Source organism: Bufo bufo, chromosome 7, assembly GCF_905171765.1.
Source record: "Bufo bufo chromosome 7, aBufBuf1.1, whole genome shotgun sequence".
In the NCBI taxonomy this organism is placed as follows: domain Eukaryota; kingdom Metazoa; phylum Chordata; class Amphibia; order Anura; family Bufonidae; genus Bufo; species Bufo bufo.
The window spans coordinates 52,854,368-52,867,413 of NC_053395.1; the positions used below are offsets into that span (position 1 = coordinate 52,854,368).

General features: G+C 52.1%; 1 protein-coding gene across 1 annotated transcript in view; it reads right to left on the bottom strand.

Annotated features, from left to right (window-relative positions):
* Window positions 1-13,046, bottom strand: part of LOC121007531 (nodal modulator 3-like) — a 102,342-nt gene that overhangs the window by 67,090 nt on the left and 22,206 nt on the right. The window contains 5 exon segments of the mRNA XM_040439519.1: window positions 6,968-7,105; window positions 7,969-8,121; window positions 8,626-8,698; window positions 10,051-10,157; window positions 10,349-10,449. Coding sequence (XP_040295453.1) covers window positions 6,968-7,105; window positions 7,969-8,121; window positions 8,626-8,698; window positions 10,051-10,157; window positions 10,349-10,449 — 572 coding nt within the window.

Below are 13,046 nucleotides of genomic sequence, written 5' to 3' on the forward strand. Positions count from 1 at the left end.
TTGCAATTTAAGGCATTTTATTCATATCGCATCACATAGATTTCATGATCCAGTAATATCTCTGAAGCGCAATTGATTATGGGTATTAGATTATGTGACCGGATGTTTCGGCTTGTCAAGGCCTTCCTCGGTGGTCTATTATCTTCCTGTGGCTTCAATGTGGTTTCTTATTTCTCGTGCATGGCATTGGGGGACACAGCACCATGGGTATATGCCCAGCTGCCACTAGGAGGCTGACACTAGAAACAAAAAAGTGTTGGCTCCGCCCAGGTGGGCTATACCCCTCTGCAAGAGCCGAGATACACCAGTCTAGTTCTAGTGTCCGTAGGAGGCAGACATGACCTGTCTTGCAGGTCATCCTGCTGAATTTATTTTTTATTTTGTTCTATTTTTTCTCTTTTTTTCTACAGGTTCTTCCTGATGCAGGGGTGGCTCCATCGTGTTCCACTTTAGTTGCCCCCCTGCGGGCGCGTACTCAGGTACCCGGCAGCCACCTAGTCCCCACTTATCTGCTTCCGCAGAGGAATTCCGGCGGACCCACGGCTCCCGTGTTGAGTCCGCCGAGGGGGTGGTCATTGCTGCGCCTGAAAACGTCAGAAGGTGAGTATGGCAGTGTCTCCCCCTCCCCCTCCACCCTGTGTCTCCTTGTGTCCTGGCCCCCTTTTTAGCCTAGCACCTGGGTCCGGAGGAGTTCCTCCAACTTAGGGGGCACTGCACGCTTGCCTGGGGTTCTTTTCTGCGTGGGGCAAAACCTTTTGGGGCACCCTCGTTTCTAGGGTCTGGCCCTTTAAGACGGCCGGTTCTGTTTTTTCGGCTCCTTCCCGTACTTACGGGTTTTCCCCTGCTCCTACCTGGCCTTCCGGGCCCCCGCACCCCGCCGGGGACTCGGCGCTGCTTCTCCGCTCCTGCTGCTGCCTCCGGGCGTTACCGCGATCGCGGGCGTCCGTTTCCGGCAGTTTTTTCTACTTTAGGCCCCGGCTTTTCTTCAGCCTAGGCCGCAGGTCACGTGGGGCGGAGCTCCGCTCCGCCTCCTGCCTTCCCGGGTTTTTCGCCTCTCCCTCCCCTCTGTGGGTGGCGCCCTGGGAGGCGCGCTTTTTCTTACCCCAGCGCGGGCTGCTGGGGGGGTGTGGCTTCCTCTACTACCGGCTCCTGTCCTGCCTGCAGCTTCTCCTGCGACTCGTCTCTCTGGACGTGCTTCTGTGGGACACAGCACCTTGGGTCTGGTAGGCAGCCTCTGGCTGACTCTTCTTTTTTGCTTTGCAGGCTCCTCCATACCGCCCTCATGTCTTCTTCTGGTCGGGCCCCCACTCCCCCTGCCACCATTTCTACTCATTACGCCTGTTCTGTGTGTAGTAGGAAGTTCCCATGTGGTCAGTCTTCCTCTCTCTGTGTGCAGTGCCTTCCCCCCGGGCCCACCCAGTCCGCCCCTGTGGCCTCCTCCTTGTCGGTCCTTCCGGAATGGGCTGCTACCCTATCCCAGGCTATAGGTAACCTTGCCAGCCTCTCCCAATCCCTAGCGCAGTCCTTGGACCGCTTGCCCGCTCAGATTGCGGCCGCCTCGGGCAGGGACCCCCCCGCCGGGGAAGTCCGTTCCCGCTCTGGTACAAGGTCCAGCAATCGACCTCGCACCGCCTCGGCCGGGTCCCATTCTTCCTCAGCTACCCCGGATCACTCCCCGGTTAGGTCTGAGTCGGGCGAAATTTCTTCTTCAGCCGCTTCCGCCGTTCCAGGGGACTCCTCCGCTTCTGATTCTGAATCAGAGCGGTTCTCGGCGATGTCTGCGGCCATTCAGGACCTCATCAAAGCCGTCCGTGACGCGCTCCATGTGCAGGACGTTCCCTCCTCCTCCTCCCTGGAGTCGGTGTCCTTCCGCCGGGCTAGACGTTCCACTGTGGTCTTCCCGAATCACGAGGATCTGGACGCGCTTCTGGCTAAGGAGTGGCGTCATCCTGATCGGCGCCTTCATCTTACCAGGGCCTCTGACGTCCCCTATCCCTTTTCTGAGGAGTCTGTCAACACCTGGACGGTTCCTCCTCAGGTGGACCCTCAGGTTGCTCGCCTGGCGAAGGCTACTACCCTTCCCCTGGCTGACGCGGCTTCCTTGTCGGATCCCGCTGACAAACGGGTCGACTCTTTGGCCAAGTCTGTTTTCGTCGCAGCGGGTGCCGCCATCCGCCCTGCGTTTGCCGCCTCCTGGGTGGCTAAGGCCTGCGCTATCTGGGCAAAACAGCTTGTTCGCGCCTTACCCCCAGACTCTGATCAAGGGGAACTGGCAGTGCTTGCCTCTCAAATTTACCAGGCGTCCAAATTTCTTTGCGATGCCTCTATGGAATCGGCCCGCCGATCCGGCCGTGCGGCCGCTAACTCTGTGGCCATTCGCCGCACCATCTGGCTTCGTTCTTGGGCGGCAGATTCCGCCTCCAAGAAGGCTCTGATTTCCCTTCCCTTTCTCGGTGGGAAGCTCTTTGGGAAGCGTTTGGAGGAGCTCATTTCGGAGGCCACTGGCGGTAAGAGCTCTCTTCTTCCCCAGAATCAGCCTCGCCGCCGTCGCTTTCCTGGGTCGTCCTCTCGGGCGCAGTCCTTTCGGTCCTTTCGGGCCCCCGCTGCCCGAACTGACAAGAAGTCCTCCAGGCCTTCCTTTAAGGCCAAGCCCTCCTGGCATGCCAAGTCCAAACCTGCTCGCCCTCAGTCCACTAAACCTCCTTCCGCATGACTCTGTCAAGGTGGGAGGGCGTCTGCTCGCCTTTCAGGACGGCTGGCGAGCAAGCGTAGAAGACGCTTGGGTTCTGGAGGTAGTCTCCTCCGGATACAGGATCGAGTTTTCCGATCTTCCGCCGGGACGGTTCTTCCTGACGTCGCCCCCCAGGTCCCCCTCCAGGGCAGAAGGTTTTTTTCAGGCCATTCGTTCCCTTCGCTCTCTAGGGGTCATCGTTCCGGTTCCAGAATCAGAACGTTTTCGGGGGTTCTATTCGAATCTGTTCACGGTTCCCAAGAAGGACGGTTCGCTCCGTCCTATCCTGGACCTGAAGGCGCTGAATCACTTTGTCCGGGTCCGCCACTTTCGTATGGAATCCCTCCGGTCGGTGATCGCCTCCTTGGAGTCGGACGAGTTCCTGTCGTCCATCGACATTCAGGACGCCTATCTCCACGTACCCATTGCCCTCTCCCACCAAAGGTTCCTTCGCTTCGCGGTAGGTTCTCTTCATTTCCAATTCGTAGCCCTGCCCTTCGGCCTGGCCTCTGCTCCGAGGGTCTTCACCAAGGTGTTGGCGCCTCTCATGGCCCTTCTACGTACCAGGGGGGTCGCTTTGGTACCTTACCTGGACGACCTTCTGATTCGGGCCCCGTCGTTGGAGGACAACCTGTCCAGCCTGCACATCACCCTCTCAGCTCTTGCTCAGTTCGGGTGGCTCATCAACCACTCCAAGTCCTCCCTCGTCCCATGCCAGAGGATGCCTTTCCTGGGCATGATTTTCGACACTCGCCTCGGGCGGGTGTTTCTCCCCCCAGAGAAGATTGCCTCCCTTCAGGCGGGGGTGACTCTTCTCCGCGGTCCGTCCACCTTGACTATCAGGACGTGTATGCGCGTCCTGGGGAGGATGGTGGCTTCCTTCGAAGCCATTCCCTATTCCCAATTCCACTCCCGGGACCTTCAGTTGTTTCTCCTATCCAGGTGGGACAAGTCCCAGGCAGGTCTCGATCGCCTGGTTCGTCTCCCTCTCCAGCTTCGCCAGGACCTCTCCTGGTGGCTGCTTCCTCGGACGGTGTCCCTGGGCCGTTCTTTTCTTCCCCCCAGTTGGCGGGTGATCACGACGGACGCCAGCCTCTCGGGTTGGGGAGCTGTCCTCGACTCTCTCACAGTCCAGGGTCTTTGGTCTGCTCAGGAGTCCTCCCTGCAGATAAATGTACTCGAGCTCAGGGCAATTTTCCTGGCACTGTCTCACTGGACCCCACGTCTTCGCGGTCTCCCGGTCCGGGTTCAAACAGACAATTCCACCGCCGTGGCTTATCTGAACCACCAAGGGGGCACCAGGAGCGTGATGGCCTTGCAGGAAGCCTCCCATATCCTGCGCTGGGCGGAAAACCACGTTCCCGTCCTCTCCGCGGTGCACATTCCCGGGGTCGACAACTGGGCGGCAGACTTCCTCAGTCGTCAGCTAGTCGACCCGGGCGAATGGTCTCTTCACCCAGAGGTGTTCCTCCAACTTTGTCACCGATGGGGAACTCCGGACGTGGATCTTTTCGCGTCACGTCTCAACCACAGGATTCCGCGCTATGTCGCGCGGTCCAGAGACCCTCAGGCTTTCGCGGTAGACGCCCTAGTTCTGCCTTGGTCTCAGTTCAACCTTCTGTACCTGTTCCCCCCCATTCCCCTCCTGCCCAGAGTGCTCAAGCGTCTCAAGGCAGCCCGGGTTTCGGCAATCCTGGTGGCTCCAGATTGGCCCCGCAGGGCGTGGTACGCAGATCTAGTGTTTCTGCTCGCCGACGCTCCGTGGCGACTTCCTCTGCGCCACGATCTCCTTTCTCAGGGTCCTCTGTACCACCCGAATTTACTTCAGCTTCGTTTGACGGCGTGGCCGTTGAGACCGCGGTTTTGAAGTCCCGTGGCCTCTCGGATTCTGTCATTCAGACGATGCTTCACGCTCGCAAACCCCAGTCAGCCCGTATTTACTACCGGACCTGGAGAGCGTATTTTGCCTGGTGCGAGTCTGGGCGCTTCCGCCCTCTTCATTTCTCCGTCCCTAACGTTCTGGCCTTCCTTCAGGCCGGTTTTGAGAAGGGTCTTCGCCTGGCTTCTCTCAGAGGACAGATTTCGGCCCTCTCAGTCCTTTTCCAACGTCCTGTGGCCTCGCGGGCTCAGGTTAGGACTTTCCTGCAGGGTGTCGCTCGTCGAGCCCCCCCCTTTCGTTTTCCAGTGGAGCCGTGGGACCTGAATCTCGTCCTTGGCGCCCTTCAGTCTTCTCCCTTCGAGCCTTTGGCAGAGATATCTCTGTCGTTTGTCTCGTTCAAGGTGGCCTTCTTAGTGGCAGTCACCTCCATCCGCCGGGTTTCCGAACTGGCGGCGCTTTCTTGCCGTTCGCCTTTCCTGGTTTTCCATCAGGACAAGGTGGTGCTGCGTCCCGTTCCCTCTTTCCTTCCAAAGGTGGTCTCCTCGTTTCATATCAATGAAGAGATCGTCCTTCCCTCTTTCTGCCCTAATCCTTCTCACCCTAGGGAGAAATCCCTCCATTGCCTTGACGTTGTTCGGGCCCTTCGCCTGTACCTTCGCCTCACGGAACCTTTCCGTCGTTCGGATTCCCTTTTCGTGGTCCCGGCGGGTCCTCGTAGGGGTTTGCCTGCCTCCAAGGCCACCATCTCTCGCTGGGTTCGGTCGGCTGTCAAGGAGGCCTATATCGCAAAGGGCCGTGCTCCCCCTTCCAGGTTGACCGCTCATTCGACTAGGGCAGTTGGGGCTTCCTGGGCGGTGCGTCATCAGGCATCTGCTTCCCAGGTCTGCCGGGCCGCCACCTGGGCGTCAGTTCACACTTTCTCTAAGTTTTATCACATTCATTCCCTGGCTTCCGCTGACGCTAGCCTGGGGCGCAAGGTTCTGCAAGCAGCTGTGCTTTAGATTGGCGACATGGCGTTGTTCTTCCCTCCCTCAGGGACTGCTTTGGGACGTCCCATGGTGCTGTGTCCCCCAATGCCATGCACGAGAAAAATGGATTTTTTGTACTCACCGTAAAATCCTTTTCTCGTAGTAGGCATTGGGGGACACAGATCCCTCCCATTTTCTTACTGAGTTTCTTCTTGTTGTGGTCCCGGCGATTTGTGGTCGTTGGGTTTCCCCAGTTGAAGACTTGTTGGCGTTCAGTTTTCTGTTTGTTCAGGTGTATGGCGTTCCTACTGCTTTTGTACCGACTGGTGTATCTCGGCTCTTGCAGAGGGGTATAGCCCACCTGGGCGGAGCCAACACTTTTTTGTTTCTAGTGTCAGCCTCCTAGTGGCAGCTGGGCATATACCCATGGTGCTGTGTCCCCCAATGCCTACTACGAGAAAAGGATTTTACGGTGAGTACAAAAAATCCATTTTTCGCACACAGACACTGTGATCCAGCGCAGAGACCGCATTGAAGCCACAGGAAGATAATAGACCGCCGAGGAAGGCCTTGACAGGCCGAAACGTCCGGTCACATAATCTAATACCCATAACCAATTGCGCTTCAGAGATATTACTGGATCATAAATTCTATGTGATGCGATATACATAAAATGCCTTCAATTGCAAACGAAGAGCCGTGTGCCGCAATTTTCTATTTTACTGCTGCAGCCAATGACTGGCTTCAGCGGTGATGTGGCCACAAGCAGGCCCTCACTGCTAAAGCCAGTTATTGGCTGCAGCGGAGCTCGTCACCATGACCTTGCAGCACAGGAAGAAAACACTGCAGGGATCAGAAGATGGAGACAGCAGAGGCGTTAGTTGGGCAGGCTGCTGGCACATGGTAAAATGGCATAATTACAGGAGAAGCCCTTTAGGCAGAACAGCGCTCCCTCTAGTGGCGAGTACTGGCAGTCCGACTTTTTTTTTTTTTTGGAGGCTGTGACAGATCCAAATCAGACGCACAGCAATTTTAGTTCAGGATGCCCAACAGTGGGCACGTGGTCTGATTAATCCTATAACCTGGCACATCTGAACATTTGTTATTTGACACCTCTTTTTAATTGGTCAGCTCAAAAGGAGATTCCCGTATGTATAAATGTATAGTCAGTCCAGTCTGGCATGTTGCGGTGATCGACTGGACGAGCGATCCCGTGTATGGCTGGCGGAGCTGGGCATTAGTAGAAAGAGAACAGATTAACGTAATGAGCGAGAGCCTTTGTTGATGGAGTTAGCTAATGGCCCCCTCCACTAAGAGGAGATTAACCGTCTAGTCTGTATGTGACAGCAGATGTTTCATCAGATAGGAAGAGACACTTTCCTCACTTACCACGCTGTAATCCCCGCTTGGCAGTGACAAGAAAGTAAAGGATCCATCGTCTTTAGAGGTGGCGTGACACAGGTATGAAACGGACTCCTCTTTTTCCTGAAAGCCCTCAACGGGTGACAGATTGCAGCCTAAAATATCCTGCAGCGAGAAGTACAGCTTGTCAACAAAGTAGGAGTAAAAGAGGCGACCTGTCACTTTAAGACGACTGGTGACAGGACGAGCCCTAGAAAGCGGACCCGTCGGCTCTTCTGACACTTCTGCTTTACTTCCCATAAAATTATTCCCGAGCGTCTTTTCTTGTGCTGCTGCTCTGTTATTCCTCCAGGAAATTTATGAATAAATGGACAAATGGTTGGTACCGTTCTTTTTGCCAAAGGGGTGTGCTCCTACAGAGTCAGCCCTCATTGGGCATCAGACCGTGTAGAGACAGGCCCACCACTAGTCACATCCAGTTTCCCATTTATTCATTCATTTATTTATTTATAAAAAGGAATAACAGAGGAACAGCACAACACAGAGTTCTAAGAAAGGATGCCCCAGAACTGCTTTATGGGAGCACAATTATTTCCAAACAGACATGTCCTCTTTAAATGGTGCTTGTGTGCTCCAAGACACTGACAAAGCAGCTTCCAAGACGCAGGTTTTGGGGGGGGTAAGGGGTAACTGACATTTTTTAGGAAAGATAGAATTCAGGACAGTAATATCACAGATTACAGTATAGTTTGGTGACAGATGCTCCTTAAAGGGGTATTCAGGTTATAACACGTTAGTTATCCCTTATCCTATGGATAGAGGATAGATATCAGATTGGTGGGGGTCCTACCGCTATATCAGGGGCTCCCGTAGAAATGAATGGAGCGTATTTTTCAACCAGACGCCCCATCCATTTCAGGACCACCACCGATGTGATAGTTCTAACATGTTATAACTGGAATAGCCCTTTAACCCACAGATGAGAGATGACGCAAATAAATGGTCAAGAACCATCAAGGTGACTTTACCTCTCGGCTGATAGATGATGAGAACAGCAGAAACATGACGCCTTTCATTGGTTCGCCATCGCTACGAACGGCACCAGACACATCATAGCCAGCGACAACAAGTGGGCTTGATATTTGGGCATTGGAATTTTTCACTTGTACCATTGCTGCTGCCTGAAATAAAGAAATCAACTACAATTAAAGGGGTTGTCCAGGACTGTACAAGTGATGGCCTATGCTCAAGATGGGACATCATTTCATATAAGATTACAGCTGGCCATACACAATAGATCTCTAACCCACCGATTTCAACAGGTTTGGCCGACCCTCTAATATGCATGGGGCCTCACGACATGATGTCGGGAGGAGAAAAGGATCGGGCATGTTGGATTTCAATTCCCAAACCTTTTGTTCACAGGAAGATGATTCGCTGCCACGGGCTTTCTCCCCTCTCCTCATTCACTATACATGCATGCTCGGCTGAGCCGATAGTATGAAAGACCCCATGTGCTCAGCTCAGCCAAGTATGGACATGTATGGCCATCTTAAGGCAGAGTGGAAGTTCGGCTTCCCTGCCCACCGATGACCAGTTGTTATTTGCAGAGAAGCCATGGGCAGCCATACACTTGCCCCGCAGCGGCTGCTACGTGCTGACATACATGTAATGCATGGACATACCTCTTTTAAGGTCCAAGTGGGGTGGGATGCAATGATCTCATAATCTCCTGGAAGCACTTTATTGAAGGAAAACCTTAAAAAAAAGAACAAATATAACAGTCTGTAAGAAGGAAATATGCTAACGTGATTTGAATGACGACCGTTCAGGGTGTGTCACCGTGTGCGTAATGAAGCTACTACGCTTTCTTGTCACGCAGTTATGTTCCCGCAGCCGGCATATCGAACATTTCTCCTACAGATCCTGCTGAGTCTACAGCGAGCCTATGTGAATACCCAGCAACTCCAGTGCAAGTGGAGTAGAAACCCATTACAACCAACCCAAATGAGTCTTTCATTTTCAAAAAGGCCTTGAAAAAAAAAATAAGAGCTGGAGTCTGATTGGCTGCTCCACTTTCTATTCGCATTCCTAATGGCAAATCAGCCTACTGATCCACCAATGTTTTTGTCAGGCGAAGTAACCCTTTTGTGGAGACCCCCCCCTGGGGGAACACAACAGCAAGTGTTCATTTCATTAAGAGAGTAATAAACATGGGATCTTTACCCTCTATCAAAGGGGCAGCCCCACATCTAACTCCAGGACAGGAGTTTCCCAAATTCCCAACCTGGAATCACTGTGCATGCGTAGCTCTCTCAACCCACTTCTATGGGAGTACTGGCCCCTAATAGAACAGTCCTATCCTGGTCCGTAATGCGGACAATAATAGGACACGTTCTATTTTTTTGCGGTACGGAAATACTGAAACAGAATGCACACGGAGTAACTTCCCTTTTTTTGCGGACCCATTGAAATGGTTCCGCATAAGGTCTGCAAAAAAAAAACGGAACAGACACGGAAAGAAAATACGTTCATGTGCATGAGGTTTTGTCATCTGGGACGTTAATGGCATATTGCTAGGATCCCACCTCTGAGACCCGCACCCATCTTTAGAAGAGGCCTCACTTATGGGACAGCCGGAAACAGACGGGCGCCCTTGTTTGGCTTTTTTCAGACCTCCCATAGAAACGGAGGGGAGTTGCTCATGCAAGGCTGCTCTCCGCTCACTTCAGGGGGTCCTGTTCTGGAGATAGGAGCACGTCCCACCTATGGTAACACCAAACCTAGCAATATGCCAATGTCTGAGATAACACAACCCCCATACTCCTAAACTCAGTAATACATAATGGGAGTATTTGAAAAAGAGGTTTCAGAACCTGATCGCCCTTTCAGGCCGGGCTGCGACATCACACAGAACGCAGCGTCATGATGTTTCTGTACACGGCAACATAACAGATGTGAACAGGGTCGTGTTTCAACTTGCAAACTGATGCGAACCGACAGCTGCAAGAAACCCAGCAGGTTTGGATTTCTTGTGACTGTCGGGTCATGGCTGTGACAACTTGCAATGTGACCTTATTCACATTTACTTTATTTTATGACCAACTTACTTCCCGCCAGGTTGAGTAACCGTTGTCTGAAAGCTGCCTCCAGTCCCTGCTCTTCGCATGGCGACATGAACTCCACCTGGACCCACATTCTGGTTCCGGCTAAGCACCTGGAAATAATTTATTCAGATTTGAATGGGTAATCTTAAAAAAAAATTATATATATATATATATACACACACACACATATATATACACACACACACATACAAAAATCTGAGCATTTACAGAAGAAAGCAGGCGATACCAGCAGTGACCCCACATCAGCCTTCACCATTAAAACAAGCAATATTTTCCATACCTTCCCACTGACTGAAAAGCCAGTAAATACAAAATTGACATCTTCCCCTTTTGTACAGATGTCGTTCACTCCATCCACGTGAAGCGGGACGCTGGTTGGCTCTGCAAATAAGAAAGAAAACATGAAAAAAACTACTTCTACCACTGGGCTTAAAGAGGACCGGACATCAAAAAGTACAATCAATCTGCAGGCAGCATGTTATAGAGCAGGAGGAGCTGAGCAGATCGATATATAGTTTTATGGGAAAAGATTCAGTAAAACCTGTAATTTATACAGTTATATCTAGGGGTGCACCGAAATGAAAATTCTGGTCCGAAACCGAAACCGAAAATTCAGGATGCCCTTGACCGAAAACCGAAAACCGAAACCGCCTTTTTGCCCAAATACTTTTAAAATACTTTTTTTTTTAATGATTTTATTAATAATTCTTTTTCATGAATGAAATTCATCTGTGGGTGGCGCTGTTATGGAGAGGGGGATCTGTGGGTGGCGCTGTTATGGAGAGGGGGATCTGTGGGTGGCGCTGTTATGGAGAGGGGGATCTGTGGGTGGCGCTGTTATGGAGAGGGGGATCTGTGGGTGGCGCTGTTATGGAGAGGGGGATCTGTGGGTGGCGCTGTTATGGAGAGGGGGATCTGTGGGTGGCGCTGTTATGGAGAGGGGGATCTGTGGGTGGCGCTGTTATGGAGAGGGGGATCTGTGGGTGGCGCTGTTATGGAGAGGGGGATCTGTGGGTGGCGCTGTTATGGAGAGGGGGATCTGTGGGTGGCGCTGTTATGGAGAGGGGGATCTGTGGGTGGCGCTGTTATGGAGAGGGGGATCTGTGGGTGGCGCTGTTATGGAGAGGGGGATCTGTGGGTGGCGCTGTTATGGAGAGGGGGATCTGTGCACTGTTATGGAAAGGGGATATGTGCACTGTTATGGGCATAACAGTGCACAGATCCCTTTCCCCATAACAGTGCACAGATCCCTTTCCCCATAACAGTGCACAGATCCCCCCCTCCCCATAACAGTGCCATAGACCGATCCCCCTACCCATAACAGCCCCGGCCCTGCTGCTCACAGCATCACTCACTGCATCTTTATTTTACCTTACAATCGTGACGCTCCAGTAACAACTCTGCAGGCAGAGCGGAGGGCGGCGTAAAGTCACTTACTCACGTGACGCACCTGCTCTGCCCACTTTATGAATAAAGGAGGCGGAGCAGGCGCGTCACGTGAGTAAGTGACGTTACGCCGGCCTCCGCTCTGCCTGCAGAGTTGTTAGTTACTGGAGCGTCACGATTGTAAGGTAAAATAAAGATGCAGTGACAAAGTAAACCGCCCGCCCGGCGCCCGCCCGCAGATGGTGGGTGACAAATCCCACACCCCATATTTTCGGCCGATATGTAACAATATCGGCCGAAGTGGATTAGGTGCATTTTCGGCCGCCGGAATTTCGGTGCACCCCTAGTTATATCTTTGCTTTTTCTACCCCCTGTGAAGAGCTATCGGTACAGGAGGGAGGAGTTATCAGTGACTGACAGCTCTCTATACACACAATGTTATTGATCAGTGATAACCCCTCCCTCCGGTACCGATAGCTGTTCACAGGAGGTGGAAAGGCACAGATATAACTGTATAAATTGCTGTAGGAAAAGATTCAGTAAAACCTGTAATTTACACAGTTATATCTGTGCCTTTTCCACCTCCTGTGAACAGCTATCGGTACCGGAGGGAGGGGTTATTACTGATCAATAACATTGTGTGTATAGAGAGCTGTCAGTCACTGATAACCCCTCCCTCCTGTACCGATAGCTCTTCACAGGGGGTAGAAAAAGGCACAGATATAACTGTATAAATTACAGGTTTTACTGAATCTTTTCCCATAGAACTGTGTATCAATCTGCTCAGCTCCTCCTGCTCTAGAACATGGTGCTGTCAGATTACATTGTATTTTTTGGTGACAGGTCGTCTTTAAAGACAGACACAGACGAGATGGTTGAAACCACAGTTTCTTCAGCTGTTTGAAACAACCTCCTCGCAGCTCACCAAGCACCGCGCCGTACATAGTATAGCAGCTGTGCTTTGTATTGCAGCTCAGCCCCATTAATTTAAACAGGGCTGAGCTGCTCCTAGGCCATGTGACCGATGACCGTGACGTCACATGGCCTAGGAGCTGGCGCAAGTGTTCACGGATAGTCTTGAGCGAACTTGTGTTTTAAGTTCGGTGTCTAAAGTTCGGGCTATCGAAGAATCGCGTTATGGATTCTAAATTCCGTTATGCTCCGTGGTAGCAGAATCCATAACGCGATTCTTCGATAACCCGAACTTTAGACGCCGAACTTAAAACACAAGTTCGCTCAACACTATTCACGGAGCGCCGCAGCCTATTTGTACAGCTGATCAGCAGGGGTCCCGGGAGTCAGACCCCCGCCAATCTTATATTAATGACGTATCCTTTAAAGGGCTTCTGTCACCCCACTAAACTAATTTTTTTTTTTTTGTGTACTTATAATCCCTATCCTGCCATATTGCCATACATTATGTTATTAATAATTTTCGTTCAGTAGATTTAGCAAAAAACCTACTTTTATGATATGCTAATTACCTTTCTACCAGCAAGTAGGGCGTCTACTTGCTGGTAGCAGCCGCAGAAAACCGCCCCCTCCTTCTGTTGATTGACAGGGCCAGCCACGATCTCCTCCTCCGGCCAGCC